At 41.5% G+C, this 25,350-nt stretch overlaps 1 protein-coding gene across 2 annotated transcripts in view; it reads right to left on the reverse strand.

Annotated features, from left to right (window-relative positions):
* The window catches only part of LOC121934429 (sulfotransferase 2B1-like), a 40,029-nt gene that overhangs the window by 2,597 nt on the left and 12,082 nt on the right, over nt 1–25,350 (reverse strand). Inside the window, exons 1-6 of one of the 2 annotated variants that reach the window (XM_042474912.1) lie at nt 11,096–11,229; nt 10,781–10,860; nt 7,358–7,566; nt 2,013–2,139; nt 1,782–1,876; nt 313–493 (exon numbers count right to left, since the gene is read on the reverse strand). In XM_042474912.1, the coding sequence (XP_042330846.1) occupies nt 313–493; nt 1,782–1,876; nt 2,013–2,139; nt 7,358–7,555 (601 nt within the window). In that variant the 5' untranslated portion in view covers nt 7,556–7,566; nt 10,781–10,860; nt 11,096–11,229. Of the gene's footprint in view, nt 1–312; nt 494–1,781; nt 1,877–2,012; nt 2,140–7,357; nt 7,567–10,780; nt 10,861–11,095; nt 11,340–25,350 lie in introns of those variants that run through there. The other variant, XM_042474911.1, reaches the window with a different exon arrangement.

Consider the following 25,350-nt stretch of genomic DNA (forward strand, 5'->3'; position numbering starts at 1 on the left):
GGGCAAGATTCTACCCCTTGCTCTCCTCCCTGCTGAGTCAATGGAGCATAAACTCTGAACTCAGTTTGCAGCAACTGAAGTGCACTGATGGGGAAGGTGGGAGGAAGAGAAAGAAACGTGGACATTTAAAAATCAATTGAAAAATGGGATGACAGAGGATCAATTGGGACTGTCACAACCAAATTGGGACAGTTAGAAGATATGCTGGTACTGAAGTGACTTCACTTTTGAAGATGCTAAGTGCCCACAAGTACTAAGCACCAAGGCATACCCAGAGGAGAGATTTTCTCCCCTGCCCCAGCCCACTTTCACCTTTGCGGAGGAAAGAACTCTTCTTCTGGTTCATGAGGAAGCGGGGTGAGAGTGAGAAGTTTGACATTTTATTGCTTTTCATAGCCTCAAAGGAGGCATTTGCCACCACAGAGTCAATTGCTGCATCATCTAAGTCCTTGCCCAGGAACTGACAAATGCGGACAATGCTCCCCCGCAGGTCCTAGAAGAGGGAAAGGTGATGAGATAGAAGAGATGTGTAAGTGGCTGCGGAGGTCACACAGTTTGAGAGATATAATCATAAGCACCTTTACACTACAAACAAAAAAACATTTCAAATCTAGTTTACCAAGTATGGCTCTACCAAGGTAACATATATTCCCAGATTGCTTTCTGGAACTGTAGTGTAATTCCAGGCAGACATGGATGGCTCTCCCAGTCAAAGGACAATATGTAGCTATTCCACCTTTCCCTCCCTAATGAATTCTTTTGTGTGTTTTTTATATAAAGGATGGGTGACAATGATATCTGTATCCTTCCCCCAGAATATTTTCTGTCTGAAGTAGGCATACTAAAAGCCTCATCCCTACTTTAGTTTGGTTTTCTGCCAGAATCATAATTTTCAAATCAAAATCATTGTTCTTTCTTAAACTAGGTATCATGGCACTTAAGAGGATCTGGAACTGAGTTTGTTTTGTATTGTTCCTCTTACACCTCTACACTTTCCTCCCATTCCAAAGTAACCCTTGAGTCTTAGCTTTTTCATTCCTCTATGCAAAATATAATCCCTTCAGGGACAATCTTGAATTCAAGTCTTTTGTTCCTCCTACCATCTTGCAAAACCATTTATCTTAACTTAAATCTACCATTATCAGCTTTTTGTGAGACTGTAAAGGATTTCATTTATTATAGTCATTATTAATAAACATTGGATAAAGAGGTTCTGGCATCACCATGGCTGATGCTGCAAAGTTACTGTTTCCAGAATCTCCCAGTGATACTGGCTGCTGGATTCTGGAAATTGTAACCCAGTAGGTCACATTTCCAAGCTGTGGGCACAAGTGCAGGAAGAAAATGGTGTGCATGTATACGCAATTATTAGAAAAAATCTTAAAACTGGATATTATGTTCTTTGCTTGAAAACGAGGAGGCACTATCTAATTTATAAGTGGAACCAGAACACAGCAAGCTACCATAAGTCATTTAAAAAGAGAAAGAGAAAGGGAAAGAGACAAGATATTTGAAGTTTATCCTTTCTACATTTGAACCTTGAAGCCAAGATGGTGTGCTAGACAGAAATAGAAATCTGAAATTGCTACAGATACACACTCAGCAAGCCATAGAAAGGGATAGTGTGGGAATTCCCACACTTTTAATGACCTTCAGATGCTGTCTGTGCCAGCAAGCACAGATACATTCTACTTCCAATGGATGTATCTCTGCTTGCACAACACAAAGGCCGTGTTAACTAACGTAAAATAACGTAGCTAGCAAAATAACATAATAACCACCTCTTGCAGCTCCTCATATGTGATGAAGAAGAAATTTTCTTTGTCCTTCAGGTTCATCCAACCTTTAACATGGTCAAACCAGGATCCGAAAGGTACTGCAACCACAAGTAGCATTAGGCAGAAAATACAGAGGCATATAAAAATAAGTTGTGGGCAGGGTAAGAGAAAGGATGGCCCTCCCACTCAAAGAGGAAGGTCAAAGAACATGACATTTCTCATATGCTCACTTACCATCTCCCTTTAGAAAGACATCATGAAATTGGTCCAAGGTGCCAGGGTCTTTATAGGGGCGAAACATGGAGGCAAAATGATAGAGGGATACCAGGACATCTTTGGGGTTCCTCACTGTGTAGATGATCTGTGGGTAGAAGGAAGGGGAACAGTTTTTGGCTATGGAAAATGGGACGCAACGTCAGAGAATGCCTGGAGAAACAACTTCCCCCGTACCAACATGCTTATATCTTCAGGCTTGCTAGGGAGGGAATTCTCATCAAGATGACTTCTCCTCATATGGCAAGTCAGGGAAGAGATTACTTCCCTGTCATGACACCCATTTGACACCCTGATGGAGGTGTAACTGGCACCAACCCTGCAATCATTTGGGTGCCAGGTCAGAGTTTTTCTGTTTTCTCAGACATTTTAAGCTGGCCATTCTACTTTGTTGTTTTTAAAAACTGCCTTTTATTGATTTTATTCAAGTTTGTGGCTGATATGATATTTTTGCTATTGTTGTTATATTTCCTGTTTACTGACTGATATCTTTGGGTTAAGCAATGCATAAGCTGGCTGATGAGTTGGCTAATTGACTGACTGACTGACTGATTACATTGATTGATTGCATACACCAGTAAAAGTCAATCGTATCCTCCTCTCACCACAAACACTTCCACCATCTCCAGAACAAATGAATATGGACAGGACAGCCACTGTGGTGTAGTAGTTTGAGTGCAAGACTAGAGACCAAGGCTCAACTCCCTGGAAACCCACTGTGTGACCTTCGGCAAGTCATGCTCTCTCAACCCCAGAGGAAAGCAAGTGCAAACCCCTCTGAACAATTTCTGCCAAGAAACCCCCATGATAGCCTTAGGGTCGCAATGTCAGAAATGAGTTGAAGATGCACAACAACAACAACAAAACATTTAAACTCGATTGCTCTACAACCCTGAATTTCAGCCCTGAGAAAAAACTAGTGCAAAAGCATACTTGGTATCTGAGTCTAAGCTGTAAAATCCTTTCCTTGGTTAGCAGAACTGAAACTAGTTTCCAAGACCAGTCAAACCCAAGCTGAATTTAGGAGGAACTGTAGTTATGAGGAAAACAATACAACATGTAAGCAAAGGCATGACAAATACAGAATAAATTCAATGAAGTACAATATTAATATCTCATATTCTGATAAGAATGCCGTAAACATCACAGTTTTTACATGACAAATAATGGCCAGAATCCTCTGTCACAATCTATTTAACTTTACATATACTTAGCTATGCAGCAGAGGCACTAAGAAACCCTGTTAGTGAATTGGAAAGATGCATAACAGGACACGAGCAAGAGTGTCCTGATGCACATCAGACTCTATTAGACAGTATCCCAATGCACAAGATGACCAACACACATCGAGACCTATGACATCGGTTATTTTGCCAGCTCCCCTATACAGTGGCACCACTAGGCAGTGTAGAGGGAGCAGACCGCAATGGGTGACACCTCAGAGGATGGGTGACAGCCAGATGGCCCATCTCCTGCTGTGGTGGTATGTGTGTGCAGTGCTGCTACTGGTGTCCACCCCTTCTTTTCCACTGCCCTGGCTCTCTCCATGAGGAGGAAGTCAAGGCAGCAGAGAAGGAACATGCACCCCTCATGCTTTCTCTGTTGCCCTGACTCTCTCTGTGGGCAGGAAACCAAGACAGCAGAAAAGGAAGGGGGAATATACCACTTCCATTTCTTCCCATTGCCTCACTTACCCAGCTGCACACCTGCCACCTGGCAGCCCTTTCCAGTCTGGCTGGGTAGCAAGTAGCTGGAGTAGAGGGGTAAGCAAGGGAGAGTGGGAGTGTTGGAGAGGTTGCTCCTCCCCCTTCCTGCAGCCCTTTTGGGGCACCAACACTGGATGCCACTGCCCCTATATAGTAACAACCTTCTACTAAATATGAATGTTATAGAACTGCCCAGTTCTAATTCGTTTGTACAGAAATCCATTTTACAAAGATGTACAGTAACTGTGAAATGAGTTTCTGGCCAATGTTCAGTAATTATTGCAAAAACCTTATTTGGGGAGGGTTAGAGTGTTGGCTAGTTTTAGTGATTTAAAAATAACATCGGCAATAATATACAGTGGGGCTTTCATATCTGCTGAGGTTTGGTTCCAGGACTTCCCATACAGGGATGTAGCCAAGGGGGGGGGGGGTCTTGGGGGCCGGGCCCCCCCCCTCCCTTAGAAAAATGAATGGTGGGGGGTGCTGCGGCGCCGCCGCCCACCCCCCCCATTATAATGGTAGCACTTAGTCTGGACCCCCCCCCCTTCCTAAAATCCTAGCTACGTCCCTGTCCCATAGATACCTAATCCATGGATGCACACATCCCATTAAATACAGTGGCATAGTGAAAATGGTGCCCATTGTATAAAATGGCAAAATCAAGGTTTGCCTTTTGCAATTTGGTTTTTTTTAAAAAAAAATATTTTCAAGCCATGGATGGTTGAATCCATAGATAAAGAATGTGTAAATATGGAGGACTGACTGTATGAATAACATGTTATTCATAATTTAAACATTACAGCATTCTATTATTAACATACTGTGTTACTTGCAGCTGAAACTTGTCGCTTCAAAATAATAACCTTGACACTACCATATGAATAACCTGTTATGTTATTCACACGTATAGAAATAAATAACAAATAACACATTACTTTTTTTAGTACTGTCTCCAAGGCCTGATAACAGACACCTCATAAAATACCACTGAATAACAAGAATAATACACAGAGATGAAAATCTAATGAACTGAATAAGCTCCAACCCTACGGGTCTAATTCAGCAGTAAGTAGACTCTCCGGTAGATATGTAGGACACCGTGTACATAATTAGTATGAATTTTGCTTCTGCTTGCAGCCAGATTTCAGTGTTGTTCTGCAGAGCTCTTCACTTTATAATAAAATGGAGAATTCGGTAGGCTCACAGTGACATTTCGCCCGGAGGCATAAAGCACTCAGAGCTGCTCTCCCCCGGAAGATCAAGCACCCCACTTCTTCTCAAAATGTTCTTGCAACAACTAAATCTATCAACCCTGTACGAAATTATAGGATGGCCTGGTGCAAAAGAAGACAGGCCTGTGGCAATCTGTAAAAAGAAGTGACACTTCAGAAGGTGGAGCTTGTCATATTGGCCGCACCTGCTGAAATAACCATTACTGGACAAATATTAAAAGTGCAGTAATTCTGACCTCTTCTACATGGAACTGCTACTTTTAACGAAACCAGTATACATCATTAGTACAAATTCAGTTTCTACCTACAGCCACGCTCCAATGTAGTTCTGCAGAGTTGTCTGTGGACCTGCAACAAAATGTTGGCATGGACTTTGGGTGCATCTGTGGAAGCCATTATACCAATTTCACCCCACATTAACTATCAGGTTCCACTCTATAGATTCCTTGGTTTTGTAGTTTGGTGAGGTTCGTAGAACCCACTGTAGAAAAACACAACAAGAATTCTAAGTACAGCGGACCCTTGTTATATGCTGGGATTTGGTTCCAAGATCCCCTGTGGATAACAAAATCCGTAGATGCTCAAGTCCCATTAAATATAATGACATAGCAAAATAGTGTCCTTTATAAAAAATGGAAAATCAAGGTTTGATACCTGAAATTTATACTTTTTTTGAACATTTTCAAACCATGGATGCTTTAATCCGTGTATAAAAAAAATGTGTATAAGAAGAGCTGACTGTATATCACCAAATTACAAATTCAGGGATTCCATAGGATGGAGCCATGGCAGTTAACATGGGATAAAAATGCTATATTTGTATAGTATGGATAAATCCCTTCTCTCACCCTTTAACAAAGTGGTGGGCAACTGTGCAACAATCAGGAGCCAATTTCGTCTCTGCAGATCAACCTCTCACCCCCCTGTGGTGCCCAAATAATTTTTCCTGTCAATGGCATTCCAGCCAAAATTGCAACAGAAGAGTCACTACCAGTTGCCATTTTGGCTAGGATACAGGTGACATGGGATTGAATTTTGGCAGCTTTTCAGAAGTGTTTTTCTTACAGGCAGCATTGTAGCATGTCTAGGATGATTTGGGTGTGCCTTTGGGGCAAAAGTCTCATTAAAATTATATCACCAAAAATGGGGAGCCTGGTGAATTTTCAGAGGCACAAAAATGAATGTGTTGCATAACCTCCAAAGGTCCCAATTTGGCAGTAAATCAACTGTCATCCCAGTAAATCATCTGTCATCCTAGTCTTTCAGATACTTTTGAAATGTCTCATTTTCTCTCTTTTCATTCCATTCCCCCCTTTGTCCACATTTTATTTCAATAGCTGCAAACTGAGTTCAAAGTGCAAAAGTTGCTTGCACTCAATAAACCCAACAGGAGGAAGGAAAGGAGAGGCCAGAATCTTGCTTTCCCAGAAGATTCAGGCAAAGTAAACTGATGCAGCTTCTCCTAGCTTGTCTGTTATTCCTTATTAATAACATTTGCCATCTTGATCACACTGATGTTGCTTGGCCACACATGTCCCAGTTTTCATTATGAAATGTTGGAAAGTATGATGTAGGTCATATTGTTCTAAAAGAAGTGATTCTTTCCTGTGTGCCAGCCAGACAGCCAATTCATCCTGCACAATACTATGAGACAGGCACAAAGAACCATATAGGGGAAAGCAGGAGGCCAGATATGTCACTCTACAGGCCTGAGTGAGATATAGGATGTCGAGTCAGGTTCCTCATCCCAAATTCTGGATTCCACCTGGTTTGGGACAGCATCTTTACTCTTTCCTATTCAAACACAAGGCATGACAAACAACACCTGCTAAAATTCCCTTTTTCTTGTTATTCTGTACCTTCTAGTCACTTCAGACTTATGGCGACCCTAAGGCAAACCTATCACAGATTCTTCTAGGTTGAGAGTGAATGACTCACCCAAAGTCACTCAGTGCTCTCTAGAGTTGTAGTCCAGGGCCCAAACCACATTTCCATACAACCATTAAACTGTCCATTTTCTAATCCGGCAACACTAAAAACTCTCAACCTTCCATGGCCCACTGAACATGCTATCTTTTTTGCTCAAATAGGTCTATTTGGCCTAAATTCAAATGCTAGTCCCAATTTAAGAAATCTCTTTGAATCCACAGCTGAATAGTAAATCAACAGGTTTATAAATCCCATTGATTCAATGGGTGTATTCTCACTGGGACTAGCAACTGAATTGAGGCATTTTTAAAGCACTGTATCACTGCAGTGCAATTTAGGCTTCAGGAAAGGAGATATTGATCCTGCCTGGGTTCACTGTTAGAAGGAAGGATGATGAAAGCTGCAATAAGGAGTGCATCTTAGCAATAGTATCTCTTACCTTGGCTTTGGATTTGAAGAAAGACTTTGCAAAAAGCTGTACTGGAAGATGGGAGCTAATAATGCGTGGAGACTTGTTGGTCTGCGCTATTCTGTATCCTAATACTGTCTCAAACCAAGGGCCCCGGTCCCAATTGGGGACTGTTCGGCACCAGTTGGGGTCACCGTTGCTTCGGATCAGACTTAAAATCTCCAGCATCCACACAGTTCCTAAGGAAGAAGGCCCAAACCCATCCAAAAAAGTAGAGTTAAGTTTATAAAACCTGCATTCCAACATGTCCACAAACAATAATTCCCCTTTAGTTTCTGATGTGTATATATAAAAGGGAGGTGAAAAATACTTAGTAATATTTACACTCTTAGTGAAAAAAGAGTATCCCATCCATCAATTCCACTAAGGAAAATCAGAAGAGCTCCAAGATTGTTGGCATGTCAAAGCTTTGTTCAGGAAAATTCATTTGTGCAAAAAGATGAGTGTTGGGATTTTTTTGTGTGTGCGCGCAAAATCATGCTTCTTGCACAAAAAAAGCAGTATTTTGTACAAAATACACTAATTCATGTACAAAATCACTATTTTGTGCAGGAAATATGATTTCTGTTTAGGAATTGGTGAACTGACCAGTTTTCACATATTTCTATAGTTTGGGCAAACACAGCAATTCCTGCACAAAATCAGGGATCCAGAAATCAATGTGTTCTGTACAAAATGTTCTGTGTTCTATCCCCTTCAGCTGTCCTGATTTGGCAGACACTGTCCCGAATTCTGAGCTGTCCTACTTTTTCAGGTGCATTTTTAATGTTCTAGTTTCTGTCTATTCCTCCAACTTTGTCCTCAGCTTACTTCCATTGAGGAAAGGAGAGGACAGAATCTTGCCCTTCCCTGTAGACTCAGGCAAATGCAAACTGCTGCAGCCTCTTCTAGCTTGTGTGTTTTTCCTAATTAATATCTTTTGCCATCTTCACCACACTCTGATGCTATTTAGCCACATAAGTGCCAGTTTTCTTCTGTGAAATGTTGACAAGTATGACATTCTGCACAAAAATACTGCTTTTTGTGCAGAGAACATGTTTCTTGCCGCTAAAATCTTTGTGCAAATTAATTCTCCTGAACAAAGTCTTGAAGTACAACCAGTGCTTTAAAATTCTGCAGAAACCTTTGTATTGCTATAGATCAAAAAGAAAACCCCTGAAATGGTCTGTTGTTGTTGTTTTGTGAGGGCTGCCTATTACTAGTGTTTAAGTAATGTATAAGCAACATTTTTTCAATAAACTAAGGAGTGGAATTCAAAGGGACTTTTGTGTGGTCTCCCATCCAAGCACTGGACAGATCTGGACCTGTTTAGTGCCAGCAAAGCATCTGCTTTATGTACCTGTATAAGCTATTGCTTTAGTTTCCACTTCATAGTGTACAAACTACAGCAATGGTTTATGTTCCTGTAGTGCTTTTGCTATTTTAAACTTGGTACCATAAAACCAGAGCAAATATGTTACAAATAACAAATATAATCTTTATTATCATTATATTATTCTTAGTAGTATTCATTTATATCCTCCCCCCCATACTGGGTAGGAACGTGAGCATTTACATCTTTGTAAAAACACTTATGAAGTCATATATAAAAACCTATAAAAAGTTATTAAAACTTATACACTACCCATAAGATTAAACCCTTTAAAATAGATCCATTACAAAATAAAAAGTTATTATTAAAACTTATACACTACCCATAAGATTAAACCCTTTAAAACAGATCAACCAAAAAAGTAAAAATAAGCTAAACATCACACCATGAAAAATCCTTGCACTCAATTCCTAACAGCCTGCTGGAACAGAAGGATTTCACTTAACAACAGAAAAACAGAACAAAGTACTGTAAGTCATCCTAACTTCCCAGGGAGGGAATAGCAAAGCCAGCAAGTAGCCATGGAGAAGGCTTTCCCCAATGTTCCCTAGGGAGTTTATCACACTGGGGCAAATTTCGGCATTAAAGAGAGATTAAAGCACATTTAAAGCATCTTGCAAATAAGGTGAAAATGGTGAGTAATTGCATGAATAATTATCACACTCAATTGCGCAAAAAAAGTAATACTGGAAATGCATTGTCGCTGAAATCCTGAAAGTAAAAAGATGTGCATTAATGCTTCTTTGTGACCACTTTAATGGTGGGTTTTGTGCGACGTTGTGTGAAATTATTTCACGTAATTAAGCAATTTTTCCAGGACATTCATGGGATAAACTCCCAATCTCCTTCTTGTGATAAACTTGTAGGAGCAGCTGAGACTGAGATCAGGGTCTCCCCTGAATATCTTGGAGTCTGACCTGGATCATATTGGAAGACAATGGTCCTTCACTAGCCTAGACCTGATCCAGATAAGGCTTTATAGGTCCTAACCTAATCCAAAATTTTAATTGTGCCTGGAAGTGTACCAGGAACCAATGAAGCTGTTGCAACAAGGAAATCATATGTCACTTTAGTGAGCCCCAGTTAACAGTCTGGCTGCAGCTCTTTGGGCCAGCTGATGTTTCTGAACACTTTTCAAAACTAGCACCATATAGAGCAAATTAATCTAGACTTGATAATTTCCCTTTTGCAACAGTGATGCCATTATTACATCATATTATAATTGTAATTTCTAATTGCAAGTTAACTTTACACCTTTTGTGTTGTAACTGTGATTTCAGTTACAGGGGTGACCTCACTAATTGTATACTGGATGGTTCAATGTGATGGTTTGCACTGTGCTTTGTGGTCAGTGGGTACTGAGGTAATGGATAGGAGAACATGTTTTGCACCCCAGACTCATAGCATGCAGGTGAGTTTGAAACAAAAAGATAAATTATTTTAATTACTTTTGAGGGTCAGGAAAGTTAGTTTTTAACTGTAACTATAAAAGCAACTACCCTATATATGTGCATGCCTCTTTGAAACCATAAGCTGGGCCACATTACATTCTCAAAGTAACTTTCCAAAGATCTCTTCAAAATTTAGGGCCTTGTCTGCAATAAAACAACTTCCTCCACTCCGTCCTCTCAGCAGAGAATCTGGTTGATGAAGGGCCCAATCTCTGAGTCTGGTAAGAACAGTCTGCATAATGTCTAGCCTGTTTAGCACCAAAACCACGGTATAACCCACTTATAACATATTAAATAAATTCACTAGTTGTGCTGGACCATACATTCTGATTTAATGGTTTAATGCAAATGCCAAGGCATGGCCATTTAGCCCAGAAGGTAGGTGTACATTGGTCAAAACTGCATACAAAAATGAGAATACCAGGAGGCATGTTTCCATAACTATACATGAATTTTTGTATGAACGTTTAAAAAATGGAAAACTGTTGTGGAAAGGAGATGAAAACAAGAAAATAAATAGAACTTAGGGTCTAACTCTGTTCATATCCCAAGGGGGAACAAATTTCTCACCCAACAAAAGGATTTCCTCAGATATTCATGCTTGAGCAATCAGACTTACAAATTAAGTCTTTTCGTTTATCTTCTATTGACTAATCACAAGACAAAGAAAACAAAATGCAAGATGAGGAAAATCATGTGTTATGACAAACAGACATCTTTCACCATCTCTTCTAAAAATGTTATAAACACTGATTATAGTCTACTCCTGAAAGAAACCAGAACTAAAAGATTTGTTCTTTGCAATCTGCCCCAGAAACCTGAATTCATTTTAACCCACCCAACCCAAGTCACTTTTCTTTCCAACCAACCTCAGGAATCCTCTACCTGATTTCTGGTAGGTAACATTGAAAATATCATCATCTCGAACTTGAAAATTGTTTTCCACCATCTGCAGCACCTGTTCAGAGTAGATTATCTGAGGGAAGCTGATGCCCTTATACTGGAAATATTCCTTGAACATTCTGGAAATTGGCAGATAATGGGAAGGGCATTAACTGGTGGTAACTGGTGGTTGAAAGCCTGGACCCAAATAAAGATCTTCTGTGACTGGGAGATGTAAATGGATCCTCTGAAAAGAAGAAAAGATTGAGGGAATAAGTAGATGTGATGGTAAGAAAATACACCACTGTGTATTGTAATGGATTTAAACTGCATAAATGAGGATTAGAATCCTAATCACCCTGTTTAAATTCCATTTATCTCCTACAACATACTTGGTTTCCTATTCCATAATGAAATCTACTTTCCTTTTGTATTGTGCCTCCCCCCTTTATCCTCAAAACAAGCCTGTAGGTAAGGCTGAGAAAGAATTCATCTCCACTCTTGTAATAAAAGTCAGTATCCCTTCAGGGTATGATTCTCCACCTTCAGCCTTCTAGACGTTTTAGACCTCAACTCCACAAATCCTCTAGCATTAGCCATGCTGGCTGGGGCTTCTGGGAACTAGAATCCCAATCATCTTGAAAACCATGGGTTGAATGTCACTGCCTTAACAGAATCTCTCCCCCCCCCCCTCTCTCTTTCAGCAAGAGCTTGGAACTAATGCTTAACAAATAGAGACATATGTAATTAATTCCTTTTTTGCAATTAACTCAGCCATAGTTTGAAAGTACAGGTTGAGTTTGCCTAATCCAGAATTCCAAAATCCAAAACACTTCAAAAAACAAAACATAGTTCATGCATGGCTAAGATAGTAACACCTTCTTATGGTTTTCTTATGGTACATAAGACATGGTGCACAAGACATTTTTGTGTTTAGACTTGTGTACCATCTCCAAGATATCTTATTATGTATTTTTATGCAAACAAATTCAAAATAGGAATTACTTCTGGTCCCAAGCATTTTGGATAAGGGAGACTCAAACTGCACTGTAACTGAATGGCCAAATTCGACATTTGGGTTGCATAGTGTAAATCTTAATACTGTATGAGGAGTTCTGCACTGATTGTGCAACATGAGCTTTGTGTTGAGTGGCAACATTGTATAAACAAATGCACACCCAAGGGACAACTACTGCCAGTTTCAGCAGCAGCTGACAGAAATATGCATTGGCTGAGAATATGCACACAAACTCACAATGGCACCCCATGTGCAAATCTTGAACTGAATGCAGCAAGCATTACGTAGTACACAAAAATGCCCAACCATTTCTGCACATGTGTAAGACAACAGCCAGATTCTGACCAACAAAAAAAACTTCATTCTTTCTCTGGTGTAACAGGAATGCATTTTGTGACTTTTACAGTTAAAAGGAGTGTTTTTTTTTCACTTGTTAGTTATGTTTTTAATTATCGGCTTCCATCATTCTGATTTTTTTCAAAGTTCATATCCTCCAACTGTCCAAATGAATCCTCTGTCCTCCCACTTTTACAGCTCCTTTTAAAATGTCCCAGTTTTGCTCTGTTCCTCCCACTTCCCCCTTTGTCCTCAACTTACTTCCATTGGTGCAAATTGAGTTCAAAGTGCATAAGTAATTTGCACTCCATTAACTCAGAAATAGGGGAAAAAACAAGAGAGAGGAGTCTTGTACTTTCCACTAGGCCAAGGCAAAAGCAAACTGCTGCAGCCTCTCTTAATCTGTGTGTTCTTCCTCTCTTTTGCCATTTTGATCACACTCTGATGTTGCTTGGGTATATTTGTCCCAGTTTTCATCTGTGAAATGTTGAAGGGTATTTTAGTAGCAAACTCTAAAATTCTACATAAAATAAAATAAAATAAATCATCCCAAATTCTAGAAAGCGAAGTGGAAGCTGCAATAAGGAAAAGTGAGAAGAATAAATCACCAGGAACAGATGATATTCCAACTGAACTGCTACAATTCACACATACAGAGTCAACTCTAGTGTTAACTAAAATATGCCAACAAATATGGAAAACAAAATGCTGGCCAACAAACATTCAATATACATTTCCATCCATGAAAAAGGAGACACAAAAGACTGCAGCAGCTATATGACCATAGCATTAATTTCCCATGCAAGCAAAATTATGGTTAAGATTCTGAAACATTGGAGATTATCACACCACCCTTTCCTCCCTTGCTAAATACAGGATATAAACTTCAAAAGGCAGATTTTATCACACCCTCCCGTGCCCAGGCAGCTGGCATCCCATACCTGATCTGGGCTTCTCCCATACTTTGCAAAGAATGGGGGTTTCCTGTTCTTTTCAAGGTACAGGAGAAGCCCAGATCAGGTACAGGATGCCCAGATTGGGTATGGGGTGTCTATTGCCTGTGCATGGGGATGTGCAATAAAATCTGTCTATTGAGGTTTACATACCGCATCTAGCATGGGAAGAAAGAGCAGAAAGATAATAAACAGAGTTCAATCATATGTGGAGAGGGAAACCCAGTAGTAGAAGGAGGGCTCAGGAAAGTTAGAGGCACTAGGGACCACATTGCAAACATACGATGGCTAATGGAGCATACCAAAGAATTGCAAAAGAAAATCAGCATGTGCTTTATAGACTACAGCAAAGATTTTGATTACTGTACATCAATCACTAAAAGTCACTAGAAGCTATGGAATGCTCTCATCAAGACATAGGAGTCCCACTACATTTGATAGACCTGATGGGAAATTTGTACTCAGGACAAGAGGCTATTTTTAGAACAGAATATGGAGAAACCAAATGATTCCCAAATAGCAAAGGGGTCAGGCAGCTGCATTCTATCACCCTCTTTGTTCTACTTGTATGCAGAAAATATCATACAAACAGCAGATTTAGACTCAGAAAAAGGAGGAGTGAAGATAGGAGGAAGGAAGATCAACAGTCTAAGGTATGCAAATGACATAATACTAGTAGCAGAAAACGTAATGGACTTGGAACAATTACAAAGGAAGGTAAAGGAAGAAAGTGCAAGAGCAGGCTTGTTGCTGAATATAAAGAAAACAAAAATAATGACCATTGAGGACCTACATAAATTCAACCTAGACACTGAGGAAATCAAAATAGTAGATTACTTGTACCTTCATCAAATCCTGATCAGAATGGAGACTGCAGTCAAGAAATCAGAAGAATGCTAGGAATGGGAAGGGCAGCGGTGAAAGAATTAGATAAGAACTTAAACAGCAATGATATACAATTGAGCACTAAAGTTAGAATCATCCAAGCCATGGTATTCCTCTTCACTATGTACAGATGTGAAGGCTGGACAGTGAAGAAAGTGGATAAAAAGAAAATCAACTCATTTGAGATATGGTACTGGAGAAGAGTAGGAGAGGATAATGTAGAGAGACAAAAAGACAAACAAATGGGTCCTAGAACAGATCAAGCCTGAAATCTCCCTGGAAGCCAAGGTAACCGAGGTTGTTGTATGTCGACTCCATCATGAGAAGGCACAACTCATTAGAAAAGACATTAGTGCTAGAAAAGGTGAAAGGCAGAAGAAAAAGAGGAAGACCATATGCTAGATAGATAAACTCTGTTAGGGAGATCATGTGTATGGAAGTCTTTAAGCAGAGGCTGGATGTCCATCTGTCAGGTATGCTTTGATTGAGAGTTCCTGCATGGCAGGGGGTTGGACTGGATGGTCCTTGTGGTCTCTTCCAACTCTAGGATTCTATGACCTAAGCAGAAGAGTGGAAGATAGAGAATCTTGGAGATGTCTCATCCACAGGGTAGCCATGAGTCGATATTGACACCAGGGCAGTTAACAACAACTACAGCAACATGAAAGTAACAACCTGAGGTATAATGGTTTGAGTGCTGGACTAGGGGGCTGTACAGACGGACCCTAAAGGGCAGCAGGACACCACCCCTTTCCTAGCCAGATCAGGGCTGCGGCAACCACACGCTGTGTTCCCTGATCTGGCATTTCTGTGGCACAAAAAGGATCCACAAAAAGCGGCTCTTTTTTGCACCATGGAAAGGGAGGCATATCCACTGTCGCATATCCACCGGCTTTTTGTTGCCAAGGGAGCACCATAACACCTCCCACTGTGTGGTTGGGTGCACGGCGTCACGTTGGCATGGGAGTGGAGTCGGGGCACAGAGCATGAGGTCACCACGCCGCCCCCCTTCCAATGTTGGTGTTTTTCTCTGGTCTGCACAGTCTCTAGGACTCCAGAAGACCAAGGTTTGAATCCCTGTTCAGCCATGGACACCTGCTGGGTGACTTTGGACAAGCCACATTCTCCCAGCCATAGAGGAGGGCAATGATAAACTCCTCTGGAAAAATATTGTCACGATAGGATCACCATACGTCTGAGACAACAACAACCCATTACTATTTTACGTAATTTTAAACAACAAAGAAATAAAGAACTCACTTTTTAGAAATCATAAGATTAATGGTAATTAAAGTTTAAAACTGGTCCTCAGAATTGTAGCTGTAATTAATTGCTTTTCTCTCTGTTCTCACCTAGAAAAAGTGGACAGGTGTTTTTGGTAACCTCATAATTAACAATCCAGCACATAAGAGAAACCAGCCATGCCAGTTGGACCTGACCAGATGCTTCCTCCTACACACTGTCATAAACAACACCTCAGTGTTGTGAATGACACCATTTCCTACATCAGCATTTTCCAAGATGGGGGGCCAAGGGATATAGACATTTCCAGAGAAAACTTCTAACACACTATGATAAATTAATCTACCGTATGTGTGAGTCCAAAACAGCTATCTACAGAATAAGTGGGGAAGGAAGGATCACTGTATTATTTATTGACATATGCATACCTGCTTTTTGATAGTTCCTACATTATTGTAATTATAACATAAACTCAAGAGATTAGGAAAATTACCTTTGGGGACTAAAATGCCCAGAATCTGTAAAATGAGTAAATTGTCAGATGCATTTCTATTGCACTCTTCTTCAAATAAGTCCTGGATTTGTCTCCTCTCTTTGGCCCCATTTTCTCTTCACAACAACCCTGTGGGGTAGTTTAGACTCCAGGTAATTTCTCTTACCTAGGAGTTTATCACACTGGGGCTGATTTTGACATTAAAGAGAGATTAAAACGCATTTAAAGTATCCTGCAAATGAAGTGGTTTCAGGACAGGTTTTTTGTGATGTTATGTGAAATCATTACATGATGATTTTTCTGGGATATTCACTGGATAAACTCCTGATCTCCTTCATGTGATAAACTCACTAGGAGAAATTAGAACCGAAGAAAAAAGATCACAGAGTTAGGCTGCAGCCGCATTGCAGAAATAATCTGGTTTGACCCTACTTTAACTACCACAGCTCAATATGATGGAATTGTGGGAATTGTACTTTTGAAAGACATTTAGCCTTCTCTGTCTGGTGCCACCCCAAACTACAGTTCTCAGAATTCCACAGCATTGAGCTATGGCAGTTAGAGTGGGGTCAAACTGGATTATTTCTGCCATGTGGATGCAGCCTCAGAAGCATTCAACACAAATTAGGCGGGAAAACGTTGCTCCTTTTTGCTGTGTAGCATTGCCTCAGGAACCAAACAGCAAGGCACTGCTGTGCAGCAAAAAAGGAGCCACTAGAGCGGCTCCTTTTTTGTGACGTCGTAAGAGTTGCGGCACAGCCCTTACGACGCCACTTCCTGAAAGAGACATGTGGCACTCAGACACCCACACATCATCAACATGCCCTCCGTGTGGACAGTGCCCCTCAATAGTGGTGCTGCCCGCACGTAGTAGAGCTCGGGACCGTGCGGTTGGTGCACGCTCTCAAGCCCTATTATCTCCACCAGGTGGTCTGTATCGGCCCATAGTTACCATTTGAAACAGTTCCAGAACTAATTGAAAGTGTTCCACAAAGGCCATCCAGTCCATGCTACTGACAATGTACAACCACTGCCAGGTTGTACTTGTGCATAGGGTTGCCAACTGACCATTAAGAACAACTACCCATGCCTGCTTCTTGTGGACTCAACTGCTGTGAGATGTCCAGAAATCAGTGGCCAATGCTCATTACAGCAGAGAGTTCAGTTTTATCATCTCTTTTCCTCTCCAGCACTGGGCTACCAAACAAAAACAGAGCTACAATGGAGCAACTGAAAAGTTGGCACACTTACTAGATGAGCCTTTCAACAGGATTTCCAAGTATGGGCCTTTTCCCCCCATAGAAGGTGTATATTGCATGACTGTTATCCAGAGATAGCCCATGCCGAAGCAAGCAAGAATGCACTCATTTTATCACACTTGTACCATTATCAAACTCCCACATTTTATATTTGAAAAACAAACACACAAGTGAAACAGCACTAATAAACGCAAACAATTGCGCAAGCAAAATTAATGTTACCTAAAACTGACTTCAGTTTGGAATAGGAGTGTGTGTGTGAAAAGTACACTCTGGTTTCTGCTGTTAGCTAGAGGAACTTAAGTCCGCTTGATTTGTGCCTGCTGTCTACCAGGATTGAGAGCCAGTGTGGTGCAGTGGTTTGAGCATTGGACTATGACTCTGAAGGCCAGGGTCAAATCCCTGCTCAGCCATGAAAACCGACTGGGTGATGCTGAGCAAGTCACACTCTCACAGCCTCAGAGGATGGCAATGGCAAACCCCCTCTGATTAAACGTGCCAAGAAAACCCTATGATAGGCTTGCCTTAAGGTCGCCATAAGTTGGAAATGTCTTGAAGGCACTCCACACACACACATCTCCAAGGATCAACATTAATGTAACAGGAAACCACTATGATCCCATACCCTCTAACATTTCAGAGACAAAATGTGAGATGCAGATGGCCAAGCAACATCAAAGAGTGATCAGGAAGGCAATAATTATTATTGGTAAGGATACATATGTGAAGAAACAGCAGTTTGCTTTTACCTGGGTCTACATGAAAGGGCCAGCACAGTGTAGTGGTTTGAGCATTGGATTGTGACTCTGGAGACCAGAGTTTGAATCTCAGCTCAGCCACATAAACCCACTGGGAGACCTTGGCCAAGTCAGACTATCTCAGCCTCAGAGGATGGCAATGGCCAACCCTCTCTGAAGAAACTTGCCAAGAAAACCCTGTGATGGTTTTGCCTTAGGGTCACCACAAGTCAGAAATGACTTGAAGGCACACAACAACAACAATAAAACAGGAAAGGGCAAAACTTCTGTCCTGTGCTCTCCCAACTGCTGAGATGAGTGCAAACTATGTTTGTATTTTGCAGCAACAAAAGTAAGCAGAGGGCAAAAGGGGGAAAGAAGGAGGAGAAAGGAACTGGGACATTTTAAAAGCAGCTGAAAAAGTGCAATGACAGAGGAGTCATCAGGATTTTCCCTGCCAAATTGGGACAGTTAAAGGATATGTAGGAGAGCCAACATGGCAGTGGTTTGAGTGTTGGACTACAACTCTGGAGACTAGGGTTAAATTCCCTGCTCAGCCATGAAACTCACTGGGTGACCTTGGGCAAGTCACACTGTCTCAGCCTCAGGGGAAGGCAATGGCAAACCTCCTCTGAACAAATCTTGCCAAGACAACCCCGGGATAGGTTCACCTTAGCATTGCAGTAAGTCAGAAATGGCTTGAAGGCACACAACAACAACCACAACAGTCCTAGCCGCCAGCCAGAGAAGGAACAACTGCAAGTTATGCCCATGTCCCAGTTTCCACCAGAAAGACTCCCTGGCTGCCAGCATGAGTGTTCAACTCCAGCTCACAGGGCCACAATTATGTCTGCTATTGGAAAACAAAAGACCGAATTTACGAACAAGCAAACTGCAATTTACGGCTTCAATTATGTGAGACCACATGGGAAGGAATAAGTCAATACAAAACCAATCTATTTGTGTGTGTGTGTGTTTGATAATGCTCTGTCTTAAACTTTACATAGCTTAAGGCTTCAGCATGTCTGACTCCAGCTTTGGGGAAACATGTGCCTATTTAAATTATAGAAACTATTTGCAAATTCACATCCTAGCTACAGCCCTGTCATTAGTAGGACGCATGAGGAACCTGGCCTCAGACAGCAATGTTGGGGGTGACGGCAGCAGTATCCTTTTGTTGTTTCTCCTGGCTGTTGACTCCTGTTGGAGGACAAAACTATATACAGTATGTGTTTTATGTGGCTTGCCCTACGGCCCCTAATCTCACCTCTTCTCCAGATGTTGCAAACATTACTTTCTAAAACTAAAATTCCCCAAACCCTGCAGGTTTTCTATCCTTAGGGTCAAGAGTCAGATTCAACAGCCAAGTCTACCTGGATTCTGGTTCAGGAAGGGAAAACACCATCCCTTTCATAATATTTGCCTTAGGCAGCAAAATATATTGGCCTAATCCTAAATCTGTGTCTCTCTCTCACTCTCTATAAACAAACTTGTGTAAATGCAATATCAATCTACACTGTCTTTTCTTCGTCCTTTTTTTTTAACATTCTTTTTAACATAGTTGCAGAAAGAAAGTTCATTTTGGCCAAAATCCTGTAGCTTTCTAAAATAGCCTAAATACACACCAGTGTAGTTATACTGGATCCCACAGCTGTGCAAAAAGTGCTAAGGCAGGGTTACCAAATTTTGACAAGCCAAAAAGTGAATGGTATGGTTTCTGTATCAGCTACTTATTTAAGTATGTTTAACTATGGCCAAAACACACTGCAGAAATGATTCGGTTTGAGACCACTTTAACTGCCCTGGCTCAATGCTAGAAAATTCTGGGAATTATAGTTTTGTTTTGTTTTTGCACCAGAACTGTCTCACAGAGAAGGCTAAATATCTCACAAAACTACAGTTCCCAGAATTCCGTAGCATTGAGCCAGGGCAATTAAAATGGTCTCAAACTGGATTATTTCTGCAGAGCGTTTTGGCCCTAAGGCTGCATCTGTTGATGCAAATGTCAGTGCGCAAAGTAAACTTGGAAGCCTTGTGTTGAAGATAAACAACTGTTAGCTGTCGGAGCATGCCAGGAAAACAACTGCTAGAAGAAAGGCACACCAACGCCTGGCTTATCTCTGTAGAGGCACTTTGTTTATTTGTTGCCAAAAACACACGCGAGAACAATAACCAACACCATCCACCAACTACAAACTCACAAACTGTACAAACAGACATCTGAGCTTATATATACATTTGCCATGTGGCAATCTTGCTCAGATGTTCGTTTGTACAGTTTGTGGGTTTGTAGTTGGTGGATGGTGTCTTTGTCTTTGGCAACAAATAAACAAAGTGCCTCTACGGAGATAAGCAAGGCGTCGGTGTGCCTTTCTTCTAGCAGCTGTTTTCCTGGCATCCTCCGGCAGCTAACAGTTGTTTATCTTCAACACAAGGCTTCCAAGTTTACTCTGCGCACTGACATTTGCATCAACAGCATCTGCACTGCAGAAATAATCCAGTATGACACCACTTTAACTGCCATGGCTCAGTGCTATGGAATTCCGGAAACTAGAGTTTTGTGAGACAATTAGCCTTTTCTGTCAGAGAGCTCTGGTGCCACAACAAACTACAATTCCAAGAATCCCACAGCTTATTTGTTTGTCTTTTTAGCCACCCACAGTACCCACAGAACTCTCCTCCAGCACAAATGATATGATTTTCTTTCTTTCACCTTTCTTCACCATCCAGCTCTCACACCCACACAGAGTGATGGGAAATACAAAGGTATGAACAATCACAACTTTTGTGTTCAGTTGTATATATTTACACTTTAGGATCTTGTCTTGTTCTTTCATAGATACCTTTCCCAGTCCTAGTCTTCTCCTGATTTCTTGACTGCAATTTCTGTTCTGATCCATGATTGATCCAAGATATGGGAAGTCTTTCTTTCAGTTTTCTCATCATCTATATTGAATTTGTGTAGATCCTCCATGGTCACTATTTTAGTTTTCTCAGTGCTCAACATCAAACCCCTACAATCAATCTCAGGGGAACGCAATGGCAAATCCCCTTTGGAGACTCTTGCCAAGAAAACCCCATGATGTACTCACCTTAGGGTCACCATAAGTTGGAAATGACTTGAAGGCACACAACAACAACATAAAATCCACTATACTTACTATTAGAAATATTCCTAAATTTCATGGAATTTAAAGAACAACAGTTTGAATTGACTATTTATTGGTATTACGTAACACCAACAGAAACATGGACTGACATTTTTGCTCTGAAAAAGAGGGCATGTCTGAGGAAAGGAGGATTTATGGTAACCCTGGCTAAGGCCATGTACTCACCAGTTGTGTAACAGTCAAATAGATCCCCATCAAATGTGTGCAAGAGAGAGCTATGTGTCTGTGCTTACAGAACAATAGGATGTAGAACCATAGGCTGATGTAGGCTTACACAAATAGGCTTACACAACTTGTAAGAAAGTGCAACCTCTTGCCCAATGATTTTTTTTCACACTTTTGTGCTAAAGCTGTGTACATTTCTAGCCACAAGTTTCTGCCATTGGTCTGGTGGGAATTAGGGCCTCTGGCAAGCTGCACTTTCTGCCCTTACACCCCAGAAATAACATCAAGACTACAGAGGAGACCAATCTATCACTATATATTGGCCAGAAAAGCATCTTCTACAAGAGGGTTCATGTTGTTGTTGTTGTTGTTATTGTTGTTATCATTACATTGGGCCCTTGGTATCCACTGGGGTTTGGTTCCAGGATCTCTTGGAGGTACCAAAATCTGTGGATGCTCAAATCACATAGTGAAATGGTGTCCCTTATATAAAATGGCAAAATCAAGCATTGCTTTTTGGAATTTTTTTTCCAAATATTTTCAAGATGTGGATGCTTGAATCTGTGGACAGAAAATTCGTGGATATGGAGGGCTGACGGTATTGGCCAGAATCCTGTTAGGAATTTATGTCATCTCAAGGGGTCTTACATCTGCAGGAATTAGGACAGTTCTGTAACATCTGGAACCAATAAGGGGCTGCTTTTATGTTACTATGTAGGGGAGGGAGCTGGTGAAATGATGGATGCAAAATGGGATTGATGCACATCAATCCCGTAGTACATCAAGACACCCATCGGCATTCTGTTGCCACTGTCCCGTGATGCATCTTCACAATTCACAAACAGGGTTTCTTAGAACCTTTGCTATGTAGCTAAGGATACACATAGTATGGAACATAGGCTGTGACACTGGGCATTGCCATCATCACTACCACACCATTATCCCCCTCCTCCATCAAACTTTTTCACAGTCAAGGACTCTGGAAACCTTAAAGAGATGGAAATTTTTAAAAGCTGACATCAGTTTAAAACATTTGTTGTCGCTGGTAACCACCTTTGAGTTGATCCCAACTCATGGCAACCCTGTGGATGAGACATCTCCAAGACACTATATCCTCCACTCCTCTGCTTAGGTCCTGTAAGTTCATACCCATGACCTTCCTAATACAGTCTAACCATCTCTAGCATGTGGTTTTCCTCTCTTTCTACATCCCTCCACCTTTCCTAACATTATTGTCTTTTCCAGTGAGTCTTGCCTTCTCATGATGTGGCCAACATACGACAACCTCAACTTAATCATCTTGGCTTCCAGGGAAATTTCAGGCTTAAACTGTTCTAGGACCCATCCATTTGTCTTTTTGTCTGTCTACATTATCCTCAGTCCTCTTCCCCAGCACCACATCTCAAAAGAATTTTAACATACAAGCATACAAAGAGCTAAAATATAATCAAACTATTGCGAGAGGTAGAAGCAACTTTGAAACATATTCATTAAAAAGCAAGCCCGACACTGCTTGTTTTTCTCTCTTCCCTGTTACAAAGATCTCTTATAGGAGATTATCAGATGGGGGAAGGGAGCAGAGTGGTTCGCACTCCCATCCTTATCCCGTCCGTTGTCATAAACCTGTCAGTGAAGTGGAATTGCATTAACGTGTTCTTCCGTTAATACAAAATGAAGGGCAAGGACAATTCCACTTCACTGATGGGACAATGACAGGACCAGTGTGACATCATATGGAAGTGTTTTGCACAATCGTGGTCACTTGTGCATCCTGGTTAGGACAATGTCCGGATGTCTTGGCCAGCCAAGAGCCAGACTCAGTAGATGAGGAGGAGGATGTAGCTCCTCTAGTGCAAGGGGAAATTGAGGCTACACCAGGTGCTAATCCTGCTCTGCCAGATCCCAGCTGTGACCTCTCAGCCCCAGAGGAGGAGGCTCAGCCAGGTCCTAATGCTGGAGGGATTCCTCCTGAGGCTCAGCAGCCTAGCGTTGACTCTGGGGAAGAGCCAAGTTTGGAGGTGCCTTCCTTTAAGCAACGCAAGACTCAGAGTGCTTGCGTGCATCGGTCCAGGAGAATTGCTGAGAGACAATTGGCAAACAAGCCTCAGCTGGCACCAAGAAGAGAATCTCCTACTTAACCACCTGGGAAAGGCCTACTTGGTGCCAGAGTTTATTGTAGTATCCTTCTGTGTGATTACTGTCAGCACTGGCTTCTTGCTCCCTGGAACCCTTGACTTTGGAATGGACTGGACTCTTGTTACCTTCTGGCTGCCCTGACCTTGGACCGAACTGACTTCTGTGGACTCTGGAATCCTGACCTTGGCTTTGTTACTGGTGTCCTTCTTGTGGACTAACTGAAAGGTCTGTAGCCTGCCTTTTAGCTCCTTTTTTTGTTAAACAATCCTTATCAGCATTTATTTGGACTTGTGCTGGCTGTAGTCCAGGACACTGGATTAGCACAACATTGTCTGAAATTCCTTCTTGCAATTCACATGGGAAGGACAGAGCAAGGATGAAACAAGGATGTCCTGTTCCCCATCTGATAATCTCAGCAATCTGTTGCCCTAAAAATGTTTTCAAAGGGATGCCTTCCAACATTTCACAGATGAACGGGGAGGCACATGTGGCCAAGGAACATCACACTGTTGTCAAGATGGCAAAAGTTATTAATCACAAAGAACATGCAAGCTAGGAGAGGCTATAGCAGTTTACTTTTGCCTGAGTTGATTGGGAATGGCAAGAATCTGTCCCCTCCTCTCCACTGCTCTTTGCTTTAACTCAGAGCAAACTACTTTTCCACTTTGAACTTATGCAGCAACTGAAGTAAGCAAAGGTTAATGAGGGAAAGTGGAAGGAAGAGAGCGTGAAAAAGTGGGATGAAAAAGGAATTAATTGGGAGAGATGGAGGGTATAAAGGGGAAAAAGACAATACTAGACTCTTTCTCTTCTCCATGGAAAGGATGGGGAATCTCAGGTAGGAGTCTATGCATCAGAGTCATGGAAAGGGTGGGGAACCTCTGCTGGGTCCTCAAGCATATTTCTCAGGAGCCACTTTTCAGTGGTGGACAGAATCAAAGACAAAAGAGTGGGGGCACATATAACTGGTATGTTGTTGTTGTTGTGTGCCTTCAAGTCATTTCCAGTTTATGGCAACCCTAAAGGGGACCTATCATGGGCTTTTCTTTTCTTTCTTTTTCTCTTTCTTTTTTCTGGCAAGTTTCTTCAGAGAGGGGTTGCCATTGCCATCCTCTTAGTCAAAGAGAGCGTGACTTGCCTAGGATCACCCAGTGGATTTTCATGGATGAGCCAGAATTCAAATCCTGGTCTACAGAATCATAGTCCAACGCTCAAACCACTACACCACGCTGGCTCTCATATTTTAGGTTAAAACTCTTACTGCAAGGAAGTGAGCTTTCTCAGGAGAAGTATTTAAACCTTTTTAGAAGTGGAAAAACTCAAAAGTTGGGACACCACCAAATGCTGTGTCACGGCAAAGGAAGTGGAGCTTTCCGGAGGAACCCTGAAGGGAGGATTGGGCCCTAAGGCTCCCCACCCCTGTTCTAAAGAAATAAGAGCTTCCTTTAGTTATTTGATACCAGAAAGGACAGCTTCCTACCCTCAACTGTCCCAGGTTGGCAGGGACAGTACCAATTAGTCCTCTGTCATCCCACTTTTTCAGCTGCTTTTAAAATGTCCCTGTTTCTCTCTCTTCCTCCCTTTGTCCTCAGCTTACTTCCATTGCTGCCCTTCCCAGCAGGCTTAGACAAAAGGAATCTGCTGCAGCATCTCCTCCCTTGACCTGAATTCTATGGCATGTTAAGTCCCACCAAACCAGCCGTGAACCTTCTTGTTTTCACAGATCATTCACAAATATTCTATGAGGAGGGATCAATCTTGAAAACAGAGCAGAGGTGCTAAAAGGAGGCAACCCAAAGAATTTGTGACAGGAGATACCAGGTTAGGACTACCAATGTTCAAATCTGACTGGGAGTCTATGCAG

Source organism: Sceloporus undulatus, chromosome 6, assembly GCF_019175285.1.
Source record: "Sceloporus undulatus isolate JIND9_A2432 ecotype Alabama chromosome 6, SceUnd_v1.1, whole genome shotgun sequence".
Classification (NCBI taxonomy): Eukaryota; Metazoa; Chordata; class Lepidosauria; order Squamata; family Phrynosomatidae; genus Sceloporus; species Sceloporus undulatus.